At 30.0% G+C, this 23007-nt stretch overlaps 1 protein-coding gene across 1 annotated transcript in view; it reads left to right on the top strand.

Annotated features, from left to right (window-relative positions):
* LOC107451599 (ATP-binding cassette sub-family C member 8) overlaps positions 1–23007 on the top strand; it is a 70928-nt gene that overhangs the window by 15070 nt on the left and 32851 nt on the right. The window contains exons 8-18 of the mRNA XM_043054186.3: positions 4352–4514; positions 6277–6317; positions 6434–6571; positions 7514–7639; positions 11778–11982; positions 12705–12810; positions 13964–14059; positions 15478–15643; positions 16650–16787; positions 19408–19614; positions 21088–21415. Coding sequence (XP_042910120.2) covers positions 4352–4514; positions 6277–6317; positions 6434–6571; positions 7514–7639; positions 11778–11982; positions 12705–12810; positions 13964–14059; positions 15478–15643; positions 16650–16787; positions 19408–19614; positions 21088–21415 — 1714 coding nt within the window. The remainder of the gene's footprint in view (positions 1–4351; positions 4515–6276; positions 6318–6433; positions 6572–7513; positions 7640–11777; positions 11983–12704; positions 12811–13963; positions 14060–15477; positions 15644–16649; positions 16788–19407; positions 19615–21087; positions 21416–23007) is intronic.

Genomic DNA, 23007 nt, shown 5'->3' with positions numbered 1-23007 from the left:
CACATTTTTCATTGTCCCGCAGTGGACTGATCGTTAAGACACGGTTCCCAACAAATCACCGAAGTCAAGCATCACTGGCTGCGATTAGTGTGCCGGTGGGTGACCACTTGGATTAGTCTGCGTAGGGACCAAGGGTGTGCGGTATTTGTCCTCTTAAACTGTTTGACCGTAAAGTGCTCGACTTCGCGTGCAGGTCATCGAGCTACTGAAGCGGGGGTGCCATCCCCTCTGCAGAGGATCAAAATTGTGATGGCATGTCTTCAGATCATTCAGGGATGTTTCCCAGACCGTCGACAATAGTTCATTGTGCACCTGTAGTGCGACGTAAATGAAGTACAACTAAAAATAATTTTTCTAATTAACTGTATATGGATAAACAAATTTTATTCATGGCTACAAAGATATTTTGATACTTTTATGTTACAATTATTAACTAGTCAATAAAGATATAGACAAAAGTCATTAAGCAAAACTATTCTATTTAGGAAAAGGTAGTTGATGCTGTGATGAGAAGAATTCACACACTTTTCATTTGTTAGGCTTACAATGCTTTTCATTCCATCATTGATTTTTAAAATAAAATGAGAATTGTTCAGATGTTGTGATTCATAATTTCTGTTTCTGTAAGTAATGTGTAATTAAAGGACTGGTCACAAAGAGCTCATGCTTGTCTTGTTATGGGAGCTAGAGTAAATTATCGGTGTGTAGAAATCTTAGCAAAACTCGGAAAAGTAATCAAAACTAAACATTCCAATATACAATCTTGTAAAATCACCATGCTGCTTGACAATGCTGGACCTGTCATGTCAGGGAATTTCTGCAAAAATTGAAATGAGAAGTTTTGATACATTTTTAGAGCTCCAATTTGTCCCTATTTGCATTTAAAATTGTTGACGTATGCCTGTTTAGGCAGAGGGGGAGCGATTGTTCTTGTTTTCCAGTAGCGCCATCTATGGCCAAGAATTCGACTTCTGCCACACCATATGTCGCACCCGTTTATAGGGCAAACCCATTCATACATCCATTCAAATATCCACAGATTGTAATTTTGACCTGAATCAGAACGATCGATCTCCAATCCAGTACCCCCAGAGGTATTGATTTGTTATGGGAACATGGAAGACTTTGGCGACTCGACAGATTTAATGTGCATCAGTCACTTTACTACACGGGGAGTTTTCGACCGGCGGGATTCGAACTCTCGGACATGAGCTCAGCGCCCTACCGACCAGGCTATCCCGACCTATTTAAAATTGTTGATGAGTTCAAAGAAGCACTGAGAGTATATTGGTTTCAAAGGGAATCAAGGTGTGCATGTACAGTTGATCTGAATAGTTTGCTATGGTTATTTATGGGCATGGAACTATACAACTATTGTCACAATGGCAAAAGTTCTGAAACTCTATAACAATGTTTTTGTGTTTCGATAGATGAATTGCATGAAATAGCCAGTGTAATTAAATCACTATGAAAAATAAAAGGTAGCTGGTAAAAATGAAAAGTGATCGAATATAAACATTTAAGTAAGCACTGACCATTCACAGTTAATGAAATAAAGGAATTTCTGCAAGAAATTCAAATGAGCACTCTTGAGCCAATGATCTTAAAAGTGCCCAAATCTGTTCCCTTGTGACTTGTGTGTTCTTTCATGCATTCAAATAAACTTTGTGATGACATTGTCAAGGTGTGCATGTGCAACTGGCCTAAACAGTAGCCAACATTTGTTTTTATGAGCATGGAATTGTGGATTTATTGTCATAAAGGCAAATGGGTCTAATCATATGAAAGTAAATAGCAGGGTTGCAAAAAGGCTTTTTTTTTCAATCAATTTTTATTCAAAAAAGCCAATTTATACCTACTTTTTATTATTTTATTTTTCAAAATTATTATAAATGTATTTATCTTTATTTTATTAATGACTATGCAGTAAAATCTGATTAATATAAATTATGATATTAATTTTGCTTTCTCTTAAAGGTATTTATTCCTTAAATATATAAAATGTAGTTAATGTTAATGAAATTTCTGTTCTATGTTAGCTTCGAAACTAGACATTTTTGTCTGAAAATGTTCTAAACCTATTTCTTTCATTTTTCCTAACTATGCTTTAAATTGATATAGAATATTTATTTATTAAAATTGTAAAAATGCTCTATTAAAAAGATGGACTCTTAGTAATTTATTATAGTTAATTTTGTATTGTTCATATATTTATGCTGCATTAAAGAAGTTGATTTTTAATTGTAGTTTTAAGTAGTTTAAAATTATTCTTTTAAGGCTTCCGTGGTTAAAGCTGCTGCTTCAAACTATTTTGTAAGTGCAAAGTTGCTGCTCCAAATCGGTCATAACACACAATTACACCAATTTAATTAATTAAAAAAAATTTATATTGTTACAGTTTTTGAAAATTGCAAGTGCTAATAAAAGCTGGCTTTTTTAATTTTAGCCAGCTTTTTTTAGGTGATTTAAACAAAGAAAAACCAGATTCACTTTTTTTGGCTTGACTTAAAATCCGGAAACTCTGAATAAAAGGCTACTGACTCGGCATTAATTGACTTTACCTTAATTGAGCCACTTCTAGCTCAGTGGTTAAAGGCGCTGAGCTTTTATTGTAATGGACTGGGGTTCATTCTTCAGTGGCAGAAGCTCACCAAATTCAGATCTATGGGTATAGGTCTGCTTGGGAAGGTACTGACCACATTATTACAATCATGTTGTTGATCACGATATTGTTAAACCTCAACCTTCATGGCCCTCTGACCCACAATGGGTTGTAGTGGGGGCTAATTAATTTTCCGAATAATTTCTTGGTTAAAAAATACTATTACAGATTGATTAATGAAAAAATAAAACAGCTTTAAGTTAGTATTGCTTTTATGAAACTCTACAGACCTATTAAAACTTTTTTTTTAGCAATTTTTGTAGAGAAATTATTGATTATTAATTTATTATTTTTGAAGTTTACTATGATTCCAACATTTTTTCTAAATGCTGTGTATTAACTTAATTACTTGCAGTTAAAGTGTTTTAATTTTTCTTCCTTTCTCTTACAGTTTTCATCTGGATAACTTCTATTATTCTGAACCTTTTTCTTACTTCTCTCTCTTGGTATTTTCTTTTTTCTATATTGTGTGAATATCAATGTGCATGTGTGATAACTTTTAAAAATCAGTTGAAATTTGCAATTTTTGTTTTTTATTGTCATTTTGTAATTTATACTCCTTTGACTTTTTCTTGATTGGGAAAAAATGTGAAAATATTTCTTTCTTTCCTGATTTCTAAAATTAGATAGAATAGATATTTTTTCAATAAATGTCGAAATAGTTTTTTATTTGCTTTGTAATTAAAATATTATAAAAGTTTTAATTATTTGTATTTTATTTATATGGAATATATTTTTACAAAGCACTAAATAAGGACTTCCTGGAGATTAAGATTCTTTTCCTCTTAGAATGCTGTCTAACTTTGATCCTTTTTTTCCCTTTTTTATATGAATTTTTTTTAAATTTTTTTTTTGTGTGAAAATAATTATTCAATGAATAACAAACGTAAGCTTCAAATCATAAAAAATTTAAATAATAAGTTGGTAGGCAACCAATCTAAAAAATTCCTGTGAGAAATCATTACAATTATTATCAAAAATATTGTTATTTAAAATTTGTTTTAAAACTAATGATTCTTAAAATTTTTAGAATTGATGTGTCAGGGATAAGTTAGATAAGTCAAGGTTATAAATCTAGCATTTGCATTAGAAAGAACTCTATGAGTTCTTCTAATCTAAGCCTACACTCTCTCTTCAGGCCTTGAAATAAACGTTATTGGTCAAGTGGTCCAGTACCTCTGAAATTCAACTCAGACTTGAACCCCTGAACTAGCAAGTAATGTAAAAGGATAGAAAGTTGTCTTGATCTCATAAACACATCATCATAACTGAGTTAAAAGAAGAAGAAAAAATTGTTATTTTTCAACTAAACTAAACCAACTTTTTAAAAATAAAATCCACTCAAGACCTGTATAGGGTCCAGTGAAAACGTTTATGGACCAGCAATATCTATTAGTTATATTCCTGAGGACTAGTCACTAAATTGTCTTAATTTTTACCCTTGTACCTCCGTTAAAAAATGTTTTATTTTATTTTAAAAATTGTTTGTTATAGGCTTATTAATAAAACTATACAAACCTATATAAACCTTTTTTTTTTTTTTTTTTGAAATTAACTTATTATATTTGATATTTTAAAAAGAAAATAATCTAAATATTTTAAAAAGAAATATTAACTACTGTGGAATAGGTTTAAATGAATAATTATGTATATATTTTAAAAAGTTTGTTCTGTATTTATTCTTGAAAGGATGTTTCTGATGAGAGATTGAAAAAGACTACTGAACTACTTCAAGGAATCAAGCTGTTAAAATTATATGGCTGGGAAACAGTTTATGCTCATTTGGTGCAAAAAATTCGAAATAAAGAACTCAAAATTTTAAGAAGTGATGCAGTTTGTGTGGCATTTAATAGTGAGTATAACAAGTTATTGTTTATTTGTCATGGTCACTTCTAAACCATTTATGTTTTGAAATTTTAGTTAACTTACATGGTTTAACCTCGTTTTAAATTAATGATAAGAATTATGAAAGTTAACAACTAAAGTGAGGGGGAAAAAATTGTTAAATGGAAATTATTTTAGCAAAATTTTCCTTTTAAAATTTAGGAATTCTACTTTTGACATCTTTGAAAACTTTTTGCAAATAAATAGGGAGTTATTTTACAAGTTATAATGTAAGAATTTGAATTTATTCTTTTCAAAATGAATCAAATCAGCTTTTCAATTCAGCTTTTAGAGTTATTGGCTATCAATTATTTATTTCTCAAAATGATAGCATGGATTATTGCTTCCTAAACAAAAAGATAAATGAAAACTTGGGTCAGGCTATTGTTAAACCATATTATAAATTTTTTTTTTCTGAAGGCATCATGATTTTTATTTAGGCAATAACAGGTTTTTATATACAGGTGTAGAAGTTGCATGAAATAAATAATTTTATTAAATCTACAGATTTGGTAATTGTGGGAAGGTTACTTATTTTGATATAGCTGGCCAGGTGACTGAAGGATTAGCATGCTTGACTCAGGGTATCCGCGCACCGGGGAGTCATGAATTTCGGTATTGAACAAAATTTGTCATGATTTTAACTATTTTTTTAAAAAAAAACATGGAAAGTCATGGATTTAGGTCGCCAAAAAGTTTTATATTTAAAATGGAATTCCACTCCCCCAATTTCATGGTGTTCCGAATATCTGAATTTGTAACAAAATCCCCACTCAGAGTCATATTTTATTAAAATATAAAAGGATTTTTATCATGTTCTTTAAAAATTATGGTGTTTTTTCAAAAAAAATGAAAGAAAAAACATCATTTCTAGAGCACTGTATTTTTTAAACTTCTGTGATTGCAGAATTAATATTATTAATTTTTTTTATTTTATCAATTTAAAATTCTAGCTGAAGAAAGCCAGTCGTTGGCGAACTTTTTTTTATTCCGAAATGAGAACAGAGAAATCAGGAGTATTTCTTTCCTTTCTGATGAGCAAGAAAAGTATCTTTAGAATATAATTCTGCAAAAAGAAGAAAAAATTATTTGCTCAGCTATTTTATTGCTTTTACTCTGTTTTTTAAATTTGAAAACAAATATGAAAATGCAGAGTATAACAGTTTTGGTTATACCTATCATTTTAATTAATGTTATTATAATGCTTTTTAAATTTATTATTCTGTTTTTGTCGGAGAAAATAGTAACTTCGTTAAGTCATGAAAAGTTCTTGGAATTAGTCATGGAAAGTCATGAATTTGAAAATCTGAATTGTAGCAGATACCCTTTTGACTGCAAAGCCCAATGGTTGCAGATTCGAATCCTGCTCAGGACATAGATGTTTCTCTCTGTGTATTGTCCTCTGTTATATGATGTCTAAATGTGGGCTACCTTTATAGGTATCTGTGGCAGCACCCGCTCTCTTGGGTTCACAGGTGTCTACTGGGTAACTTTAAATGAGCAACATTTTTGGCATCTTTCAAAGCGAAGAACAAGAGTTCAGTATCTGACGTTGAGAAAACAAAAACAAAAAGAACTTTTTTTGTTATCCAAGCATATTTTTAATAGAATTTTTTTGCTCATGTAGGCTTTTGAAGGTTTTTTTTTTCTTTAATTTTATATTAATTCTCTTTCTTTTAATAAAAACAATTTCAAAAGTTATTTTTTAACATAAATTTTCTTCATTTCAGCTTTCATCACTCAAACATCATCAATAATTGTGACACTAGTGGTATGCTATATATTAAATCATTAGTTTTATAGTTTCTTTTTAAAATCCAATTCCAACACTTTTAATTTTTTTTAAAATTAAATAAATATATTTTAATAAAATTTCTTTTATGTTAGACATTCTCATTATATTCGAAAATTGAGGGAAGACCACTCATGCCTGCTGATGTTTTCACAGGTCTAGCGCTATTCAATCAACTTACTGTGCCACTCTACATAATACCTTTTGTCATCCCAATGGTTATCAATGCTGTGGTAGGTCTTTTTTTTCTGAAATATTGTAAAATTAATTTTTTATCTATTCTAAAGAAGATCAAAAAGTTTGTCAAACAATAAATTCTATTGGTATTTGTGAAATTTTGAAGATATTACCAGTATTTTTAGTATATATTTTTATTTTATTGCCAATATTTGTCTTAATTCATAAATGCATGTTTTATATGCACTTTTTATTTTAAAAATAAAAAAAAACTTTTTTTTTCTTTAAGCAGTGCATATTATCTAATTTGTCTTTAACTTGAAAATTCTTAATTATATAAAAGTGCTTGTCAGTGAATCATTTTTTTATGTATGTGCGAAATGTTAAATGAATCTATTTAATTCGTACGAAAATACTTGTTTTAGGGGGATAAATCTTTAAGTAAGCTTGGATCAAAAATTTCCACAGTACACCATTGATATTTCCCTTATTTTTTCTTTGTTAGACTTAATTTATAACATAACTGAATTTCTTTACTTTGATTAGTAATGCTCAATAAGACTTCGGTAAGATTTCCGTATCAATACTTGTGCCCAAAAATTGCTAAATTTCGGCAACGACCAGTCTTGTCATGGGAAACATTAGAAAGAAAATCACAAGAGAACCGACTCAAAGGGTATAACTTAATGGTGCTCGGCAAACCATTGCATATAAACATATATTAAATTCTTGCACGCCTTTTGGTGCCTCAACACTTTATTGTGCCCCTTGACCAAGATAATTGGTGCAGACATTTATCATTACTTAAATATCCCCGAGGCTCAAGTGTTCTGAATAAACTATATTAGTTTTTTTATATGTTTTATCCCTGTGAAAAACTAAAATTTTTAAACTGAAAATTTTCTTTGTTGTGAAATTTTTTAACTTTTGAGATAAATCTAAAATAATCAACCCACTCTGCTTCATTGATTAATTTTTCTTTCCTTCTTTGTTTGTAGGTGAGTACAAGACGTATTCTACAATTTCTAGTTCTTCCTGAGGTTGATTTAACACTTCCATGGAGAGATCACTCAGAAGAACCAGATGCAAAAGTTGAATTTGTCCCAGATAGTGGAAGTGTTCTGGTAAGTTTATATGCTTAACTGGTTTTTTTCTTTTTTTATTGGTAACAAATCAATTTTTTTAAACAAATCCATCCATTCTAACTAATTTTCATAGAACCTATCGAATATTTTAAGAGACATTTGTTTTTTAATTTCCTTTTACTGTGTTTAGGATAACATTTATGCTGCTTTAATGAACTTATTAAAATGCTGTTGAAAAGATGAGAAGTTAAAAAAAAGTATATTTTACTGCGTGCAATAAACTATGAATATTAATGAAGCTGAATATTTATAGTACTTCAAGGGAACATTTCCAGACAGGTTTTGTTACGCAGGGTGAGGAGTGAGTCGTCTTTCTCACCTTTTTTCTTTACCCAATAACAAAACTTGTTGTTAACTATTATTCATTTATTTATTATTGAATAACACATCTTTTAATCTCTGTTTGCCTTAAAAACCTATTATTCAAAAAAAAAATTACAGACTCTTAAACGTCCGAACAGTTCTGAATACGTGACATTCATAGTTTTAAAGTTTTATACAGATATTCTCATTTGAAAGTGGCAACATTTAGATGCTACCTAAAATCAATTACCTAAAATATGTGGTTTTTATAATTTTAACAATTTTTTATAAAATTTTTACAACCTTTGATTTGTTGTGATGGCAAATGGTATTCCAGAGTTACAAGATTTTGTATACTTTTTAACCATGGTTGTCGGCTACTTATTAGTACTACCACCGAAAGATTCAAGATGCTTTGACCTACCCTGATAGTGTGGCCAAATTATTATGACCACCTGACAGTTTTATGCAAAATGAGCTATTGTGTTAGAGTGTTACCGCTAGAGGGCGAGGTAGCTAAAAAAGGGGAATGCAAGGCAAGTGAGCCATCAATTGCACTGTGTTAGGTGCGGAGAAATAGGCAAAAAACGTGACTTAACTGAATTTGAAAGCGGGGTGATTGCATGCGCTCAAAGCGTCAGAACTAGTATCAGCAAAACCGCTGCTCTTGTGAAGCGTTAAAGAGCAGCAGTCACTAAATGTATACAGAGAGTGAGTTACCAAGCAGAAAACCGGGTCTCAACATCAGGCTTGTGGTCATCACAGGCTACTGAAGGCTTCAGCTGAAAGGAGACCTGCCAGAGTTGTCCAGTCCAGCAGAAGAGCAACAGTGCATCAAATACCAGGGAATCTTAATGAAAGTGCAACTGCAGACGTCTCTGTACGAAATGTGCGCTGCACATTACACCATATTAAAGCTGATGACCTGTTCGAAAACTTTTGCCGTCAGCCTTGAACAAGCGCAGATGTCTCCAGTTTGCAAAGGAGTATAAGGATTGGACAGTAGATGACTGGAAAATAATTACATGCTCTAATGAATCAAGTTTTCAATTACATCCTGCAGATGCAGGGTTTGAAAATGGATCGAAGCATGGACCCCAACTGCATTGCAACGCAGGGCTGCCATTGGAGACTAAAAAGGCGACTATAACGACTATTTTAAAGCAATAGCAACTATGGCGACTATTTTAGTAGAAATATGAGTAAAAACAACTAATTTGCGTAAAATCGGCGACTTTATTAAGCCAAAGCGACTAAAATTAAGAATAGCTTCATGAGTTTCCCCCTTTCCCACTTTTTTTTGCCGTGCTTTCGTTTTATCCTAACTTTATTATTTCTCACTGTCTGATGTCAAAAGCATGACAGACATATTTAACCAATCAGACTGATGGAATTGGAATTGGAATGCTCCTCCTGTTTCAGAAAGCTAATGTAATATCTCTGAGGATTAAATTTTTTCCCCTCTTTTAATTTGAACGAAGTAGCAAAATTAGAAAAATTGTCTTTAATTACACAAAATGTGTTGTAAATTTTTTTAGAGCTATTTAGAATAGAAAGAAAGGTACATGGTGATATTCGTTTTGTCGAGTTGTGATCGTAATTTTTTTGATAAACATTAAAATTTGGAAATGTGTCAGTTATGAAAAATAAGCAAAATAAAATTGAATTAAATTGCAATATTTATTTTTTTAATGTCTAAACTAAGCAGCTGCAAATTGGAACCGAGAAAGGACATTCAAGTTTCAAATTCAACTGTTCTGTAACAGATAAAAATACAACTCCCTGTTTTTATGCGTAGTGTGAAAGAATATATTGTTGGAAAATCCACAAATAAATTTACATTTTTTATAAAATATGAGTATCTAAATGCATGTTATTTGAATTTTATGCTATTAAAGCACAAATAATTAAAATTATATTAGAGGAGGATATGATGTTAGCAACTATTTTATATATCTTTGAGACTATTTAGGAGACTTTTATTCGTATATGATGCTACTAACGCAACTATTTTTCTTGTTTTCATCCAGTGGCAGCCCTGCAACGTTAAGCTGGTGGGGGCAATGTTATGGTTTGGGGGATGTTTTTTTGGCATTGAATGGGTCCTTCGATTCCTTTGGATCAATGTCTGAATGCCCAAATATATTTAAGTGTTATCGCAGATCAAGTACATTCTATAATGATGTACCCTGCCAGAGATGGATACTTTCAGCAACTGAATGCTCCTTGTCATACAGGCCAGCACAATCTCAATTCTTCGTTGGCCAGCACAATCTCCAGATCTCAATCTAATTGAGAATTTGCGGAATGAGATAAGCCGGGGCATCAAACACCTGGATCCAGTGCCGTCCAATTTGTCGGAACTGAATAGTGCAGTTTATCGGATATGGGATCAAATTCCTCCTACCGCCTACCAAAATTTTATGAAATTTACAGAAAGAATTCAAGCAGTATTATGGGCTAAAGGTGGTTCACCAGTGTCTTGAGGGGGCAGTCATGATAACTTGGCCACTCAGTGTATATGTACATACAATTCAAGAATAGTACTTCAAACTTTTAGGGATGTAGACACATCGAAAGAATTAACCAATTTAAATGTCATTGTGCACCACTAGGTGGAGCTTTACATTAAAGTTCTACTCCATGCATCTAATAGAACTGCATACTTGGTATCCCCCTCACTCACTTAACTTATCAAACTTTAATTTCTTTTGGTGGAGGGTTTTCAAAGCAATGGATCTCGGACCAAGACTTGTCTGAATTTCTGCTACAATCAAAGAAATCGGTGTGTTTAACCTTGTCCAGCAATCAATGCTTTCTTGGTCTTGGGTATGTGTAGCATCTGATAATGTGAACTTAGTGCCTGTTGTGGCATTATAAACTGCATATTATTTTGTTTCTAGATATCATATAAAAAATTTTAATTTATCAGCAGTAATCAATGTTTCCCTGATCTAAAGCTTGCATAGCTAACTCTACACTATATGCTATCAAGATATCCGATATAACTTTTTAATTCATCACTTTCCTATGTCCTTTAAGATTTCATTTGCTTTTTTTTGATGGTCATGGGTTGTAATGCAATTTTTAATACATTCTGGTGGTGTACCTTTCCTCCGCTAAAAGTTTGGTGCAAAGTTTTGAGGCATTTTTTATGTGTATATATGTATACTAAAAAGTCAAACAGGCTGTTGTATTTCAGTAAGAATGCACCATTAGTTTATTTCCTTCATCCTCTTCTATTTTCAAATTTTGTAATCTGGCAGACATTTTAAATTATTTTTGAAAAATACCTGTAAGTGTGAGTACATTTGAATTCACATTACATTTTGAGTTTTATCCTGTATTTTCTTGAATTTGTATTATCTATTTTTGCTTGATTGTTTCGTTTTGCTTTTTTTATATTGCATTTTTTCTTAATAGGTACTATTTTTGTTTCAATTTTTTTGGTGCTCCTCAAACTATTGTGTTGATATCTTTTGCTTTGGCTATATTAATACAAAGTTAGAGAGCACTATTTTTTCAGATAGAATAGTGTGAGCTGATGACGAGATTATATCTCTTCCTAATTTTTTTTTAACTATAAAATTTTTTAAATTTGGGAATTTTTATATCTTTTTCCTTGTTTACTCTTTATTTTTAATTTATTTTATGAGTTCTATGTACTTGCAGCTTATGCACAGTAAGAAAACTTATTATTTTTCTTAATTTTTTTCATTAATCTCTCTTTTCTTTTATCCTTATTTATATTCTTTTGGTATGTAAGAAATTTAGTAATTATGTTAGATATATAAGGTAATAATTTTAATTTCAGTTGCAAGTGAAAGAGAATTCATTTGAAAGTAAAGGATACCTGTCAGGATCAGAAGAAGGCGATGGAGTGTTCCTCCCTGAATTCTATAATTATCCCCCTCTTGAAGAGAATACTCTTCTTTCAATTAAAAAAGGATATTTTACTCATGATTTGATACATTACACTGTTCCAACTTTGAGAGATATCAACGTACAGATTCCTGCTGGTAACTATTATTATAATCTGTTTTTTTTCTCATATTACTTCGCTACTATTTTTAAAATTATTGAAACAGAGGTTAAATATTAAAAAAATAATTATTGCTGCATGTACTGGTCCCTTCTATCATTCTAGATATAAGGTTCTATATGTACATTTCTATAAGACTCACACATGAATAATTAAGTAAGCACTTAATTAGCACTCAAATTATGAAAGTCATAAATTCTCAATACTTTCGGTAGGTTACTGTTTTAATTGCTGAGCACCAAAAAAACAAGAGAGACCAAATTAACCCCATTCGTCATTTTAGTGTTAAGATAACATGAAAAATGTAATAATTATCTGTATTTGTATACTTCCAATATAAAAATCTTTTTTGCTGATTTATCTTAATATAAAATTCTCGTTTTTATGATTAAAAGTTGTTATATATGATTAAAATTCAGTTGGAACTTTTTCAAGCAAACATAGAAAAGTAATGTAAATTTACTTCTGAAATAAATTAACTGGAAAGCATTGTGTTATTACTTAATAAAAGTTATGTTACTTGTAATTAGCGTTTTAAAAAACAAGTTTATTATCAAAAGGACTAATTTCTTTGTAAATTTGAAAATATTAGCTGTATGAAAAAAGCTGGGTTTTTTCTAAATCTCTGTTTTATGAAAAAAGTATGAAATGATATATTTATTGTAGGATATAGTTCATATTGCAAACTGTTTATTTTAGGTCGGTTAACTATTGTTGTTGGACCCATAGGCAGTGGAAAATCATCCCTTTTATCTGCAATTATTGGGGAACTTCACCAGATAAGTGGATCAGTTAACTGGAACAGGTTTGTTTATTGTTTGTTATTGAAGTTTATTGTTTTTTAATAACAGACAAATAATGCCACATAAGCAGAGATACCATCCTTTTAGCTTTATTATGAAGAACCTTCTTCAGATTCAAAGCACAAAATGGGAAAGAGAAAGTGGCTGGATGCAAATATACTTGGAACAAGGGAGGAGATGGACTTAAAGAGTATTTTGAACCTGAAGCAGTTGCTTCATTATATTAGCCAAACAATCACTATTTGTGCTTTTTACACTTAATTGTGACTTAACATTTATATGCAGCTCAAAGTTAATATTTTCTTACTTAGTTAGTGTTGTTTGGATTTGGTTATTAAATTTACTTCATCATAATTACTTTTTCTTAATTATAAGTTTTAAACTTAGGGAGAGAGCTAGCACCAACAGCTCTGCATCAATTAAATGCCTTTCAACAGTCGCGTGTGGGGAGTGAGGCAAGTCTTGAGGGGTCAAGTAGAGATTTTAAGAAATGTTACTTACCACAGTAGGGGTATTTTTCTGATGTTAAAGGTCAACTTTATAATGCATTTATAAATAATTCAATATTAATATGTAATTATGAATGATAGATTTATGTGTGAACTCTTTTTTATAATGACAGTAATTTTGATTATAATAAAGACTGCACTTTTAAATATATTATTTGTTAACAATGTTTTGATGCAAAAAATATGTTCCTCTTTCTGAATTTCATTATGTTTCCTAAGACAATAAGAAAAAAGCATTTCAAATTTGAATCACTAATTTCAAAAGGAAAAAAAAACAATCACGAAATAAATCCAATTATTTTTTTAATAAAAAGAGATTTGCTTAACTCTCCAAGCATTATGCATTTAAAAGAAGCTTTGTTCTGGTATGCTGCATTTGAGTTAAATTACTTGGGATGAAATAGATGGGAAGGCATGTGCATGTTAAGGTACTTTAAAGGCTATCAACTGCTCACTGACTTTTGAAATTTGAAATAATTGAAAAATAAATTATCAATCTAAAAATGAATGTAAGAGAATTGCTTTATATTGAAAAATGTTAATTGTAGTTTTAAGAAAGAAAGATAGTTTCTGAACTATAAACTGATTTCTGTTTTTTAAAATATAAAATTTGCTTTTTTTTTTATATAGTATCTATCTTTTACAGCTCACCTCTCATTGCTTATGTTCCACAAAAACCATGGCTTGTTAATGCAACACTTAAAGAAAATATTTTGTTTGGTCAGCCATATGATGGGCGAAGGTTAGTGCATTATATTTTCTGTCAAAATAGACTCTTTTATTTGTCCATATTCATAAACAGTCTACTACTTCACTTTGTACTAGCCATACAATGTGAATAAAACACAAATAATACCACACAAACAGACATTCTTTAATTTTAGTTATGTAATCAAGATGTCAGATTATGCAGGGCTAATTAGATTAAAAGTGGATTTAATATTCTCATTTTTTAATTATATGTTTCATGTTCTTAAATCGCACTGTAAGGTTGTGTTTAGTTTGTACAAAATATGCAAAACGTCACTGACAAAAAATTTAGTAAGTACCCTAGTTATTAAAATCAGCTAGAGGATCTTTCAGGTTCATGAAATTTAGTTAGTTTACTGAGAAGAGAACTGTTTATTTTAAAACTCAAATTTATTCAAAATGTTAAAAATTTGGGGACTTTTCTGCGATATTAAGTTAAAACAATTTAACAAAGTTTATATATATATGTATATAAACTTTTATTCCGTTTAGCATTTATTTATTCCATCCGTTATATGTATAAACATTTATTCCGTTTCAACATCAACCCAGGTAAGAAATTTTAAATATTTTTGCCCATTAGATAGTTTATCATAAAGCAACTTATAAATTCATGAATTTCAAAATTAGATATCTGTGGTGCAATGATACATCACTTCATTTTAACCTTTAAATAAGTTGCTTACCATAAATGACAATTAAAAAGTACAATTTCCTGATGTTCAACTGCTCATCAGTTACATTGATCATTCTGTTGATTCTTTTGTTAATTTTTTTTCTTCATTTTTATGTGTTTACTGTGAGTGTATGACTTTCAATGTTCAACTCCATACCATTCGAACTTTGAACACAATCCAGAAGACAAGGGGCTTCTGGATCAAACTAGCCTTTGTGGAGAATTTTTTTTGGAACTAACCCTCATTTACGTTAGATAGAAAGAAAGAAAATCTAAGAATCCCACACTTAGCCTGATGGCAAAGAGATTCTAACACATGATCCGTCTACCACTGAGGATATTTTATCCATCGTACCGTGATCGGTTCGAGCCGGGTGCAGAATTCGTTTCAACCAGCTATCATTGGTATTCCCTGTTAACCTCATTGGGAGGAAAGACCTCTATCCCTTGAGCCACCGTACCCCTACAATTTACAATGTAAATTTTAAGATCTAATTAAACTATAGTGACTATTGGCATGTCATGACAAGCCAGTGATCATGTGGCATATTGACAGTGCTGATTCTTTCTTGCTTCTTGCAGTGTTGATTGATTATTTTTGGCTGATGACTCGGTTTTGAGGTTTCCTTTCAATTAATTGATAAAAAGAATGTGTAAAACTTTCAAAATATTTTCTTCTAACTCGGACTTGTTTTCTTTATAATCCTATTGTATTTTCTATATTTTTGAAACAGGTACCACCAAGTGATCCAAGCTTGTGCTTTGCAACCTGACATAGATTTATTGCCTGCTAGAGACATGACTGAAATCGGTGAAAGGGGCCTGAATCTCAGCGGGGGTCAAAAACAAAGAATTGCTCTTGCCAGAGCTTTTTATTCTCCTGCACGACTTGTTTTGCTAGTAAGTATGTCGGCTTAATCATAAAGGAATCTAATCAAATTACATAACTAAACTATTAAAAGACATTATTTTTAGACAACTTAATATTTCTTTAATACCTTTCTATTTATTAAAAGCATGGTTTTGAAGGAAATATTTCTTTCTTCTCTATTTTTCTGCTATATTATGATTCATATTCCTATATATATATAGATATCTAACTTACACAGAGTGGCCTCCCCTACTAAAATCACATTTGTTCTGAGAACATTTCATTTTATAAGGTGTCTGATTTTATAAACTGGATGTATACTCTCAAGAAAAAGAATTTGAAACTTTAACTTTACAACCGCACTGAAAGCAAAATTTATTTTATTTTTACTGGATGTTCATTTGAAATTTTAATTAAACCTAAGCTATGTTCTTTAATTTACAAAAAGGTGTTAAAATATTAGCATATTTATTTGATTAGAAAAATTTATAATTAAAGATTTAACATGGTTTGAAAGTCTGTAAAGGTTTTTATAACTTTCAATGTATCCTTTTCTTTGCTTTAAAGTTTATTTTAAAATATCTAGCACTTCTCTGACATCTATTGTAGTTAGGAAGATAGCTTTACCTTAATGAATGAGTGGTGATCATTGACATTGGATGATGATAGGCATTCTATAATTTAATTCATAAGCAGTATTAAAAAAAAAGGCTTGAGAAAATAGAAAATTCAAATTATTCAGACAAGAAAAAATAGAGTTTTTCATTATTTTAAACATATGCTCCAAAAAAAAAAAACATTTATTTTCTAAATGGCGATAATGATTTGGTAAAAAAATAACTTTCACATATTTTGATATTGTAATGATTCCTGTTTTGCTAATTTAATTTTAAAAAATAGCTTATTTTATAATCCAGGGATTTTATTAGTGGCAGTCACTTTTTTTAAAATGTATATTTATATAATCGGGATTCATATACCTCATTCATATATGAGCTTGTGATTCAAATACCTCTGTATTTTGTACTTTTAAAGGATGATCCATTGTCTGCTTTGGATGCCCATGTTGGAGCTTATGTGTTTGAGCACGGTGTGAAAACTCTTCTTCTAAGGAGGCAAAGAACTGTTGTTCTGGTTACTCATAAGCTGGAATTCCTGCAATCTTCTTCAAAAGTAAAATATCATGATTTTATTTATTTATGTATTTATTTATATTTGATTTAGAAATCATTGTTCCCCTCTTCTTCAAATATTTTTAATATGCTTTCTAATTCAATTATATATTTTTTAAGACTGAAAATTTTTTTAAAAAATTGTGTAAAAAATCAAGAAAGAGTGGTAAAAATGTTAAATATTCAATATTTACAAGCTTGAAGTTTTAAAAATATAGACTGATGTTTCAAAAAATTTTATTTATTTGTTTTATTTATATATATATATATATATATATATATATATATATATATATATATATATATATATATATATCTTGTCTGTATTAATAAACAAAGAAATTTTAATTTTCAATTGTACTTATTTTTTTAATGAAAGCTTAATAATTTCCTAATTTATAGAAAGTGTATTGTATTTTTCAGTTACCGTAATTTCGCGGAGATAGGCCGCGGCGTTAGTGATTTAAAACTTGAAAATTTAGCAGGAAGGCGTATATAACGGGGCGGCCTATATAGTATTACTTTTTTTTTTTTTCCAAAAAATTTTGCTTTTTAGAAACTACACTGGAAATTTCATCTTCATTTTTTCCACCTGTTATTGTACTTTTTATTTATTTTTTCATGCTTAATGTCACTCCAAGGAATAGTCAGTGCACCTGTAATTTTCCCCTCCCTAATCCTTTCTTGGAATCATTTTCTGGAGACCACTATCCACAAGAGAACAAAGTCTCTCTTTCCCTTCTGCCATATGGACAGCTGTTGAGTGTAGGAAATGGGCATGGAGTGGAGAAGCATAAATCAGAAAGGAATAAATGAAGAAAATCAGGGTGGGGCCGGTGATAAGGCAATTGTAAAACAAACGCTCCCCCACCCCCCTTCTTTCCAGGAAATATGACTCTTCCACTTGTCATGGATGCCTCTCTCCACTCCCCTTTTTTCGTCAGCTGGTTGTTAAAAACATGTGAATGTTTGGTAAATAAAGCATGCTGATGAGCTTGGAATGACCTTCAATAATCTTACAATTAGAATGTTCAAAACGAATTTTAGACAGGGATAAAAGAAAGACCTTCCAAGGCTGAGTCAGTTGAAAAAAGAAACCTGATTTGAGAAGTGAAAATAGGGGGAGGAATTGCTAAAAATATATTTTTCTTTCGTCAATATTTTTGTTTCGTTAATACTATTTTCGTTTTGTTTTAACATAACTTGTATTTAAGTTATCCATTTTAAATGCCTTCCATTAAGAGGAAAAATTATACCACTGCCTTTAAGCTGTCAGCAATTAAAAGAGAAAAAGAAACTGTGATAAATGGCTTCAAAAAAGCGGAAATCATCCCGGGACAAAGGAAACCGAAAGTGACGGAGATTAACCCGAAATAAACAATTAAATAGTAAACCTAATTTGCTCTGAAACAGAGAGCTCTGATTTCGAGGAATTTTTAAGTGCAGTGATATGAATATATAGTGATAGGCGATATCTAAATAAATTATTCTTAAGTTTTTCTTTGAACAAAATTTGTTTGGATTTATCCTTTATTTCTAAAACAGGATTTTGGATTGTTAATTTAAAAGTAAAATCGTTTTATTTTTAAAAAATTTCATACTTATTTTAATGGTTTATGATATATTAATTATTTTATTTATATTTTAATGGTTACTTCACTTTAAAATTAGAAAATGCTGAATTTTACTTAGAAAATTATTAAAATCTATTCTATATACTAGGATTGTTTCTATTTTTTTTTAATATTTAATATCCTTTTATTTATTTTTATTTAACCATTTAAATTATATACATATGCATATTTAAAGCATATGTTAAGTCTTAAATCAATACCTGCATTAAGTTCAAAATTCTTTAATTGTTAAAAATTCGGCGCGGCGTGTACGATGGTGCGGCGTGTCCAGTGAAAAGCTTTTTTCTGTCAGTCGATTTTTGAGGGAGCGGCGTATATACCAGGGCGGCGTTTCTCCGCGAAATTACGGTACTTAAAATTAGTCAGTCTTTATATGTTATGATATTATACAGTCATTGTATGATATAAAAACTGCCAAATATTCAATTGTTAATCACAAACCAACATAAAATTTTAAAAAAGCTAGACTGTTATTTAAAAGTTTAAACTGATTTTTTTTTTTTTTTTTTTTTTTTTTTTTTTTTTTTGTTCAATGCTTTTCTCTTTTTTTAAAAGAATTTTTACTTTAAATTGTTGCGCCAAATATTTTAACATTACTAGATTCCAACTCATTTAGTTTCAATTTTAATAAAAACTTAATACCTATTTTTTTTATATAGAATTTATGTTGATATAACTTCAGAATGAAATACTTTTCAAATAATACTTAAGTCACAATCTATGAATGATGAAAACTATTTAATATTATATCGTGCATCATCTACTAGTTAAATTTCAGATGAAATTTAAACCGCTGCACGCTGTATATCAAAATTTTAATATTTAAGAATCAGGAATTCTTTTCTTTTTTCATATTTACTTCTGCTAATTTTTCTTATTTCCATAAAACTTTCTTGAGATTAAAATTGAGAGAAAATTAAATAGTTTAAATTTAAAATTTCGAACTTCAACGAACAAATTAGTTATAAATTTGGTATGCAATTATAGGTACTATTGATGGAATCCTGCACAATAAAGAAACAAGGTACCCCCAAAGAAATGGAAAGCCTTTTGCAGGATGTCAATTTTAATATGAAGAAACCCAAAAAAGCATATATGAGTGATAATACTCAAGCTGAAGGTACATCAAAGGAAAGACATAAGCTTGTTCGTCTAATATCCAGGCAACAACTCTACAGAACAGTGTCTACTCAGGTAATGTTCTTTTGAATTGGTAAATGGGATACCTGCAAGTGACGTAGTGTGGATATATTTACCCTGATTGGTTGTTGAAACGTGGCATTTGTTTACTTCAGCAACTGTTCTTTCCATTCTATTTCGAGTAAGCCAAGCCCGTCAAGTATCAGTTCTCCTATGTGACACATTCTATATTCTTTCACAAAGATTTCAATTCTTTTCCTATATATTTCTCACTTAACACAAAGACAGGCATGAAGCCATGTAGAACATAAACAAACTAATTATGCATTGTAGTTACCATGTACATAAAATAAAAATATCACAGTTACAATAAAAAACATAAACAAATAATAATTGTAAGTTATTATATTAGTAATTATATAATAATTACTATATTAGTAATTATAGAAATTATATTTTACCACATTTGATGTGTGATATGGCATTGTAATTAACTAACATTCTGTCTTATGTGGATAAGTTTTAAAAATAAACATAATGAAATATTTAAAAAATAAATAAATAAATAAAAAATGGTTTTTTAGATAAACAGTAATTAATATTTTTAAACATTCTAAAACATTTTCATAGTTTTATTTGGATATTATCTGGAAGTATTAAGTATTTTAAAACTTCTATAAATTATAAATTAATATGTAACTTATTTGTTTTTATGTTTGGGTTTAAATCAGTTTTATCAAAGAGGTGCACAACCTGGGGTTCTCAATTAGGCAATGCAACATCTCCTTTGCAACTAAAAATTAATTGAAAGCCTGTGTAACTAATGTGAAAAATCTAAAACTGTTTTTCAAACTATTTTAATAAATTGAGAAGAAAACAATGAAATATAAGATTAAAATGTGTATAAAATCTTTATACATCGCAGTATCTGCTTTTCTTTCTTTCTTTTTTTCTTCTTTTTTTTAACTTTCTTTAATTTAAACAAGTTAAATACAAATTTAGCTCAAGGATTTAGATTTATTTAAAAATTAAGAGTACATTATGTACAGGAAAAGAAATGTTTTGAAATTTTTCTTTAGTGAACAAAAAAGTTAAAAAGCATGTATGTTATGTTATGCATGCCTATTTTATTATTTACATCACTAATATCTCAAATTCTTAAGTTTCATTATATTATAAGTTTATTCATGCAACTTTTGTTTAATAAAATTTGCAATTTTTAAATTAATAAAAAAAGAGTGTGAAGTTATGATTCTAAATGTAAAATTTTTTAGTTTTTTTACCTTATTATCTATTCTTATTATCTAACTATTCTCTCTCTTTTGGGGGGGGGAGATAGGGGTTGTGCATTCTTTTAATTTTTTTTACCACGTGCATTATCTGTTTTTTTTCCTTTTATGCAATCTCATGTCTGAAAAATGTATTATATGCCAAGATTGGTTTATCACACCTTAATAAATAAGCCATACTAATTATTTTAGACTCCTTTAAATCACTTAAAAGTTTTTAAATATGTATATATTTCAGGATATTAAGCCAAGAGCCAGAATGGTTTCACTTAGCCGGCAGATGTCTCACGATCCTTCCAGTCCCTTGCCTTGCCACGATTGGGGTGACCATGATGATCCTCTTCCTTCCATTGCTGATCCAGATGATCCTGATACTGGTCACAAGCTCCTGAATCGCATGAAGTCTGTCGAGAGTTTGAGGTCTAGGTCGAGTGCGAGCTCTGCAAGTGTAGTTAGAAGGTCGTGGAAGTGCCCTCCATCGAGGTTGAATTCCAGGATATCAACTAGAACTGATGATCTCATTGAAGAGGAAGATGAAGAAGAAGAAGAGGAAGATAATACTGAAGGTAAGTGATTTAAATTTACATGTGTAATGGGGATTTCTAAAATAATTATATTGTTGAAAGATGCAACTAGCATTTTACTTTTAATGTACTTTAATATTAAGCATCTTTGTAAGTTTTGCAATTGTTTTAAAAAAGATTCAGATGAATTGCTTTCTTTAGGTATAGACATTTCTCTTCTCGTGATAAAGACTATGCTGTTTGATTTTGTCACCCTGAGTACAAAATAATTTTTTTTAAGTTTCAGTTTTTAAAAAGTACAGACTATTGTGATTTTTGAGTCATTTAGCTCTTTATTCTTCTACCTGCTTCAGTTTATCATCAAGTAACATTAAAAAAAAAACTGATTTGTAAACAATAAAGGCTCTCAATTTGAAATGGAAAAAAAAGGCAGAGCTATCACTAAGAAAGTTGCAGTGTTTGGGTGGTTAGAGCTATATAACTAATTTATACTGTGACATTCCTTCCTTGTAATTGGTGATGTGACATTACTCGCACAATAACTGACTTGCAATCAGCAAATGAATTAAATAACAACAAAATTTATTAATGTAGGTTCATCCAAAATTACCACAGAACATTGATATAAATTAGGACTAAATTCAATGTGGAAACTCATAGTTATTTGTTTCACAATCATGTTAAATACAACAAAAAACATGCTTGCCCTCAATGTTCCTAGTCGTACAGCAGTTTATACCTCTAAGAACTAAATGGCACCATAGTTGGTGATGAGGTCGATTCAGGTCTCTATTTCCATGTTCAGAGTTCAATATTTCTGAATGCATATTCTGGGGACTGAGCACAGGGCATCGGAGTTAGGAGAACAAATTATTTTACTGCAGATATTTTCTGGGAAAACAACATAATGATGGACTACTCCTTCTAGAAGGACAACACACGTCTGCCGAACAGAGAGGTTATAGATGTATTCCTAGTTTCAAACTCAAAAGAAAGACAAGCTGAAATCTGAACTGTATTTTACCTACTATCTATTTTTGCATAACACTGATGCTAGTAACAAACAAATAAAAGGAATTTTTAGAAATCAATTAAAAAATAAATAGTACTCTAGTTTTTTAAAGATTGAATTGGATTATTGAAGGATTGAATTTAATTATTCTTAATATTGATTTTAGATTATTTAACCCAAAATTTTTACCACTCAAAAAGTTTTAGTCATATTTTTCAGATTGCCACCATCAAGTCACCATTTTCTGATGTGCCAAACACCATTTCATGATGTTTGGAGCATCAGAAATCATGATCTGTCAAAAATATTCTGAGTGAGAGTAGACTTATAAGAATGATTTTAAAGCTTAAAATATTGTTTTGAATTTGATTGAATTTAAAGATTGGATTAAAGTATTGAAATATTGAATTGAATAGTTCAAGAGATTTAATTTGGATTATTTAACCCTAAGTTTTACCAGTCTCTTGTCTAAAGTATTGGAGTCATATTTTTTAGATTACTACCTTACCTCATGTTCTGCACATTGAAAATTCAAATCTGTCGGAAAAAATGGTATGTTTACTCAGAGACAGTATGTTTATAAGTATGATTTTATGACTTAAATTATCATTTGTACAAAATA

The sequence above is a fragment of the Parasteatoda tepidariorum genome, chromosome 5 (assembly GCF_982258835.1).
Source record: "Parasteatoda tepidariorum strain Cologne lab strain chromosome 5, Ptep-v5.0, whole genome shotgun sequence".
NCBI classification, from domain to species: domain Eukaryota; kingdom Metazoa; phylum Arthropoda; class Arachnida; order Araneae; family Theridiidae; genus Parasteatoda; species Parasteatoda tepidariorum.
The sequence above is the reverse complement of the archived record's forward strand: the minus strand, read 5'-3'. Positions and strand labels throughout refer to the sequence as shown.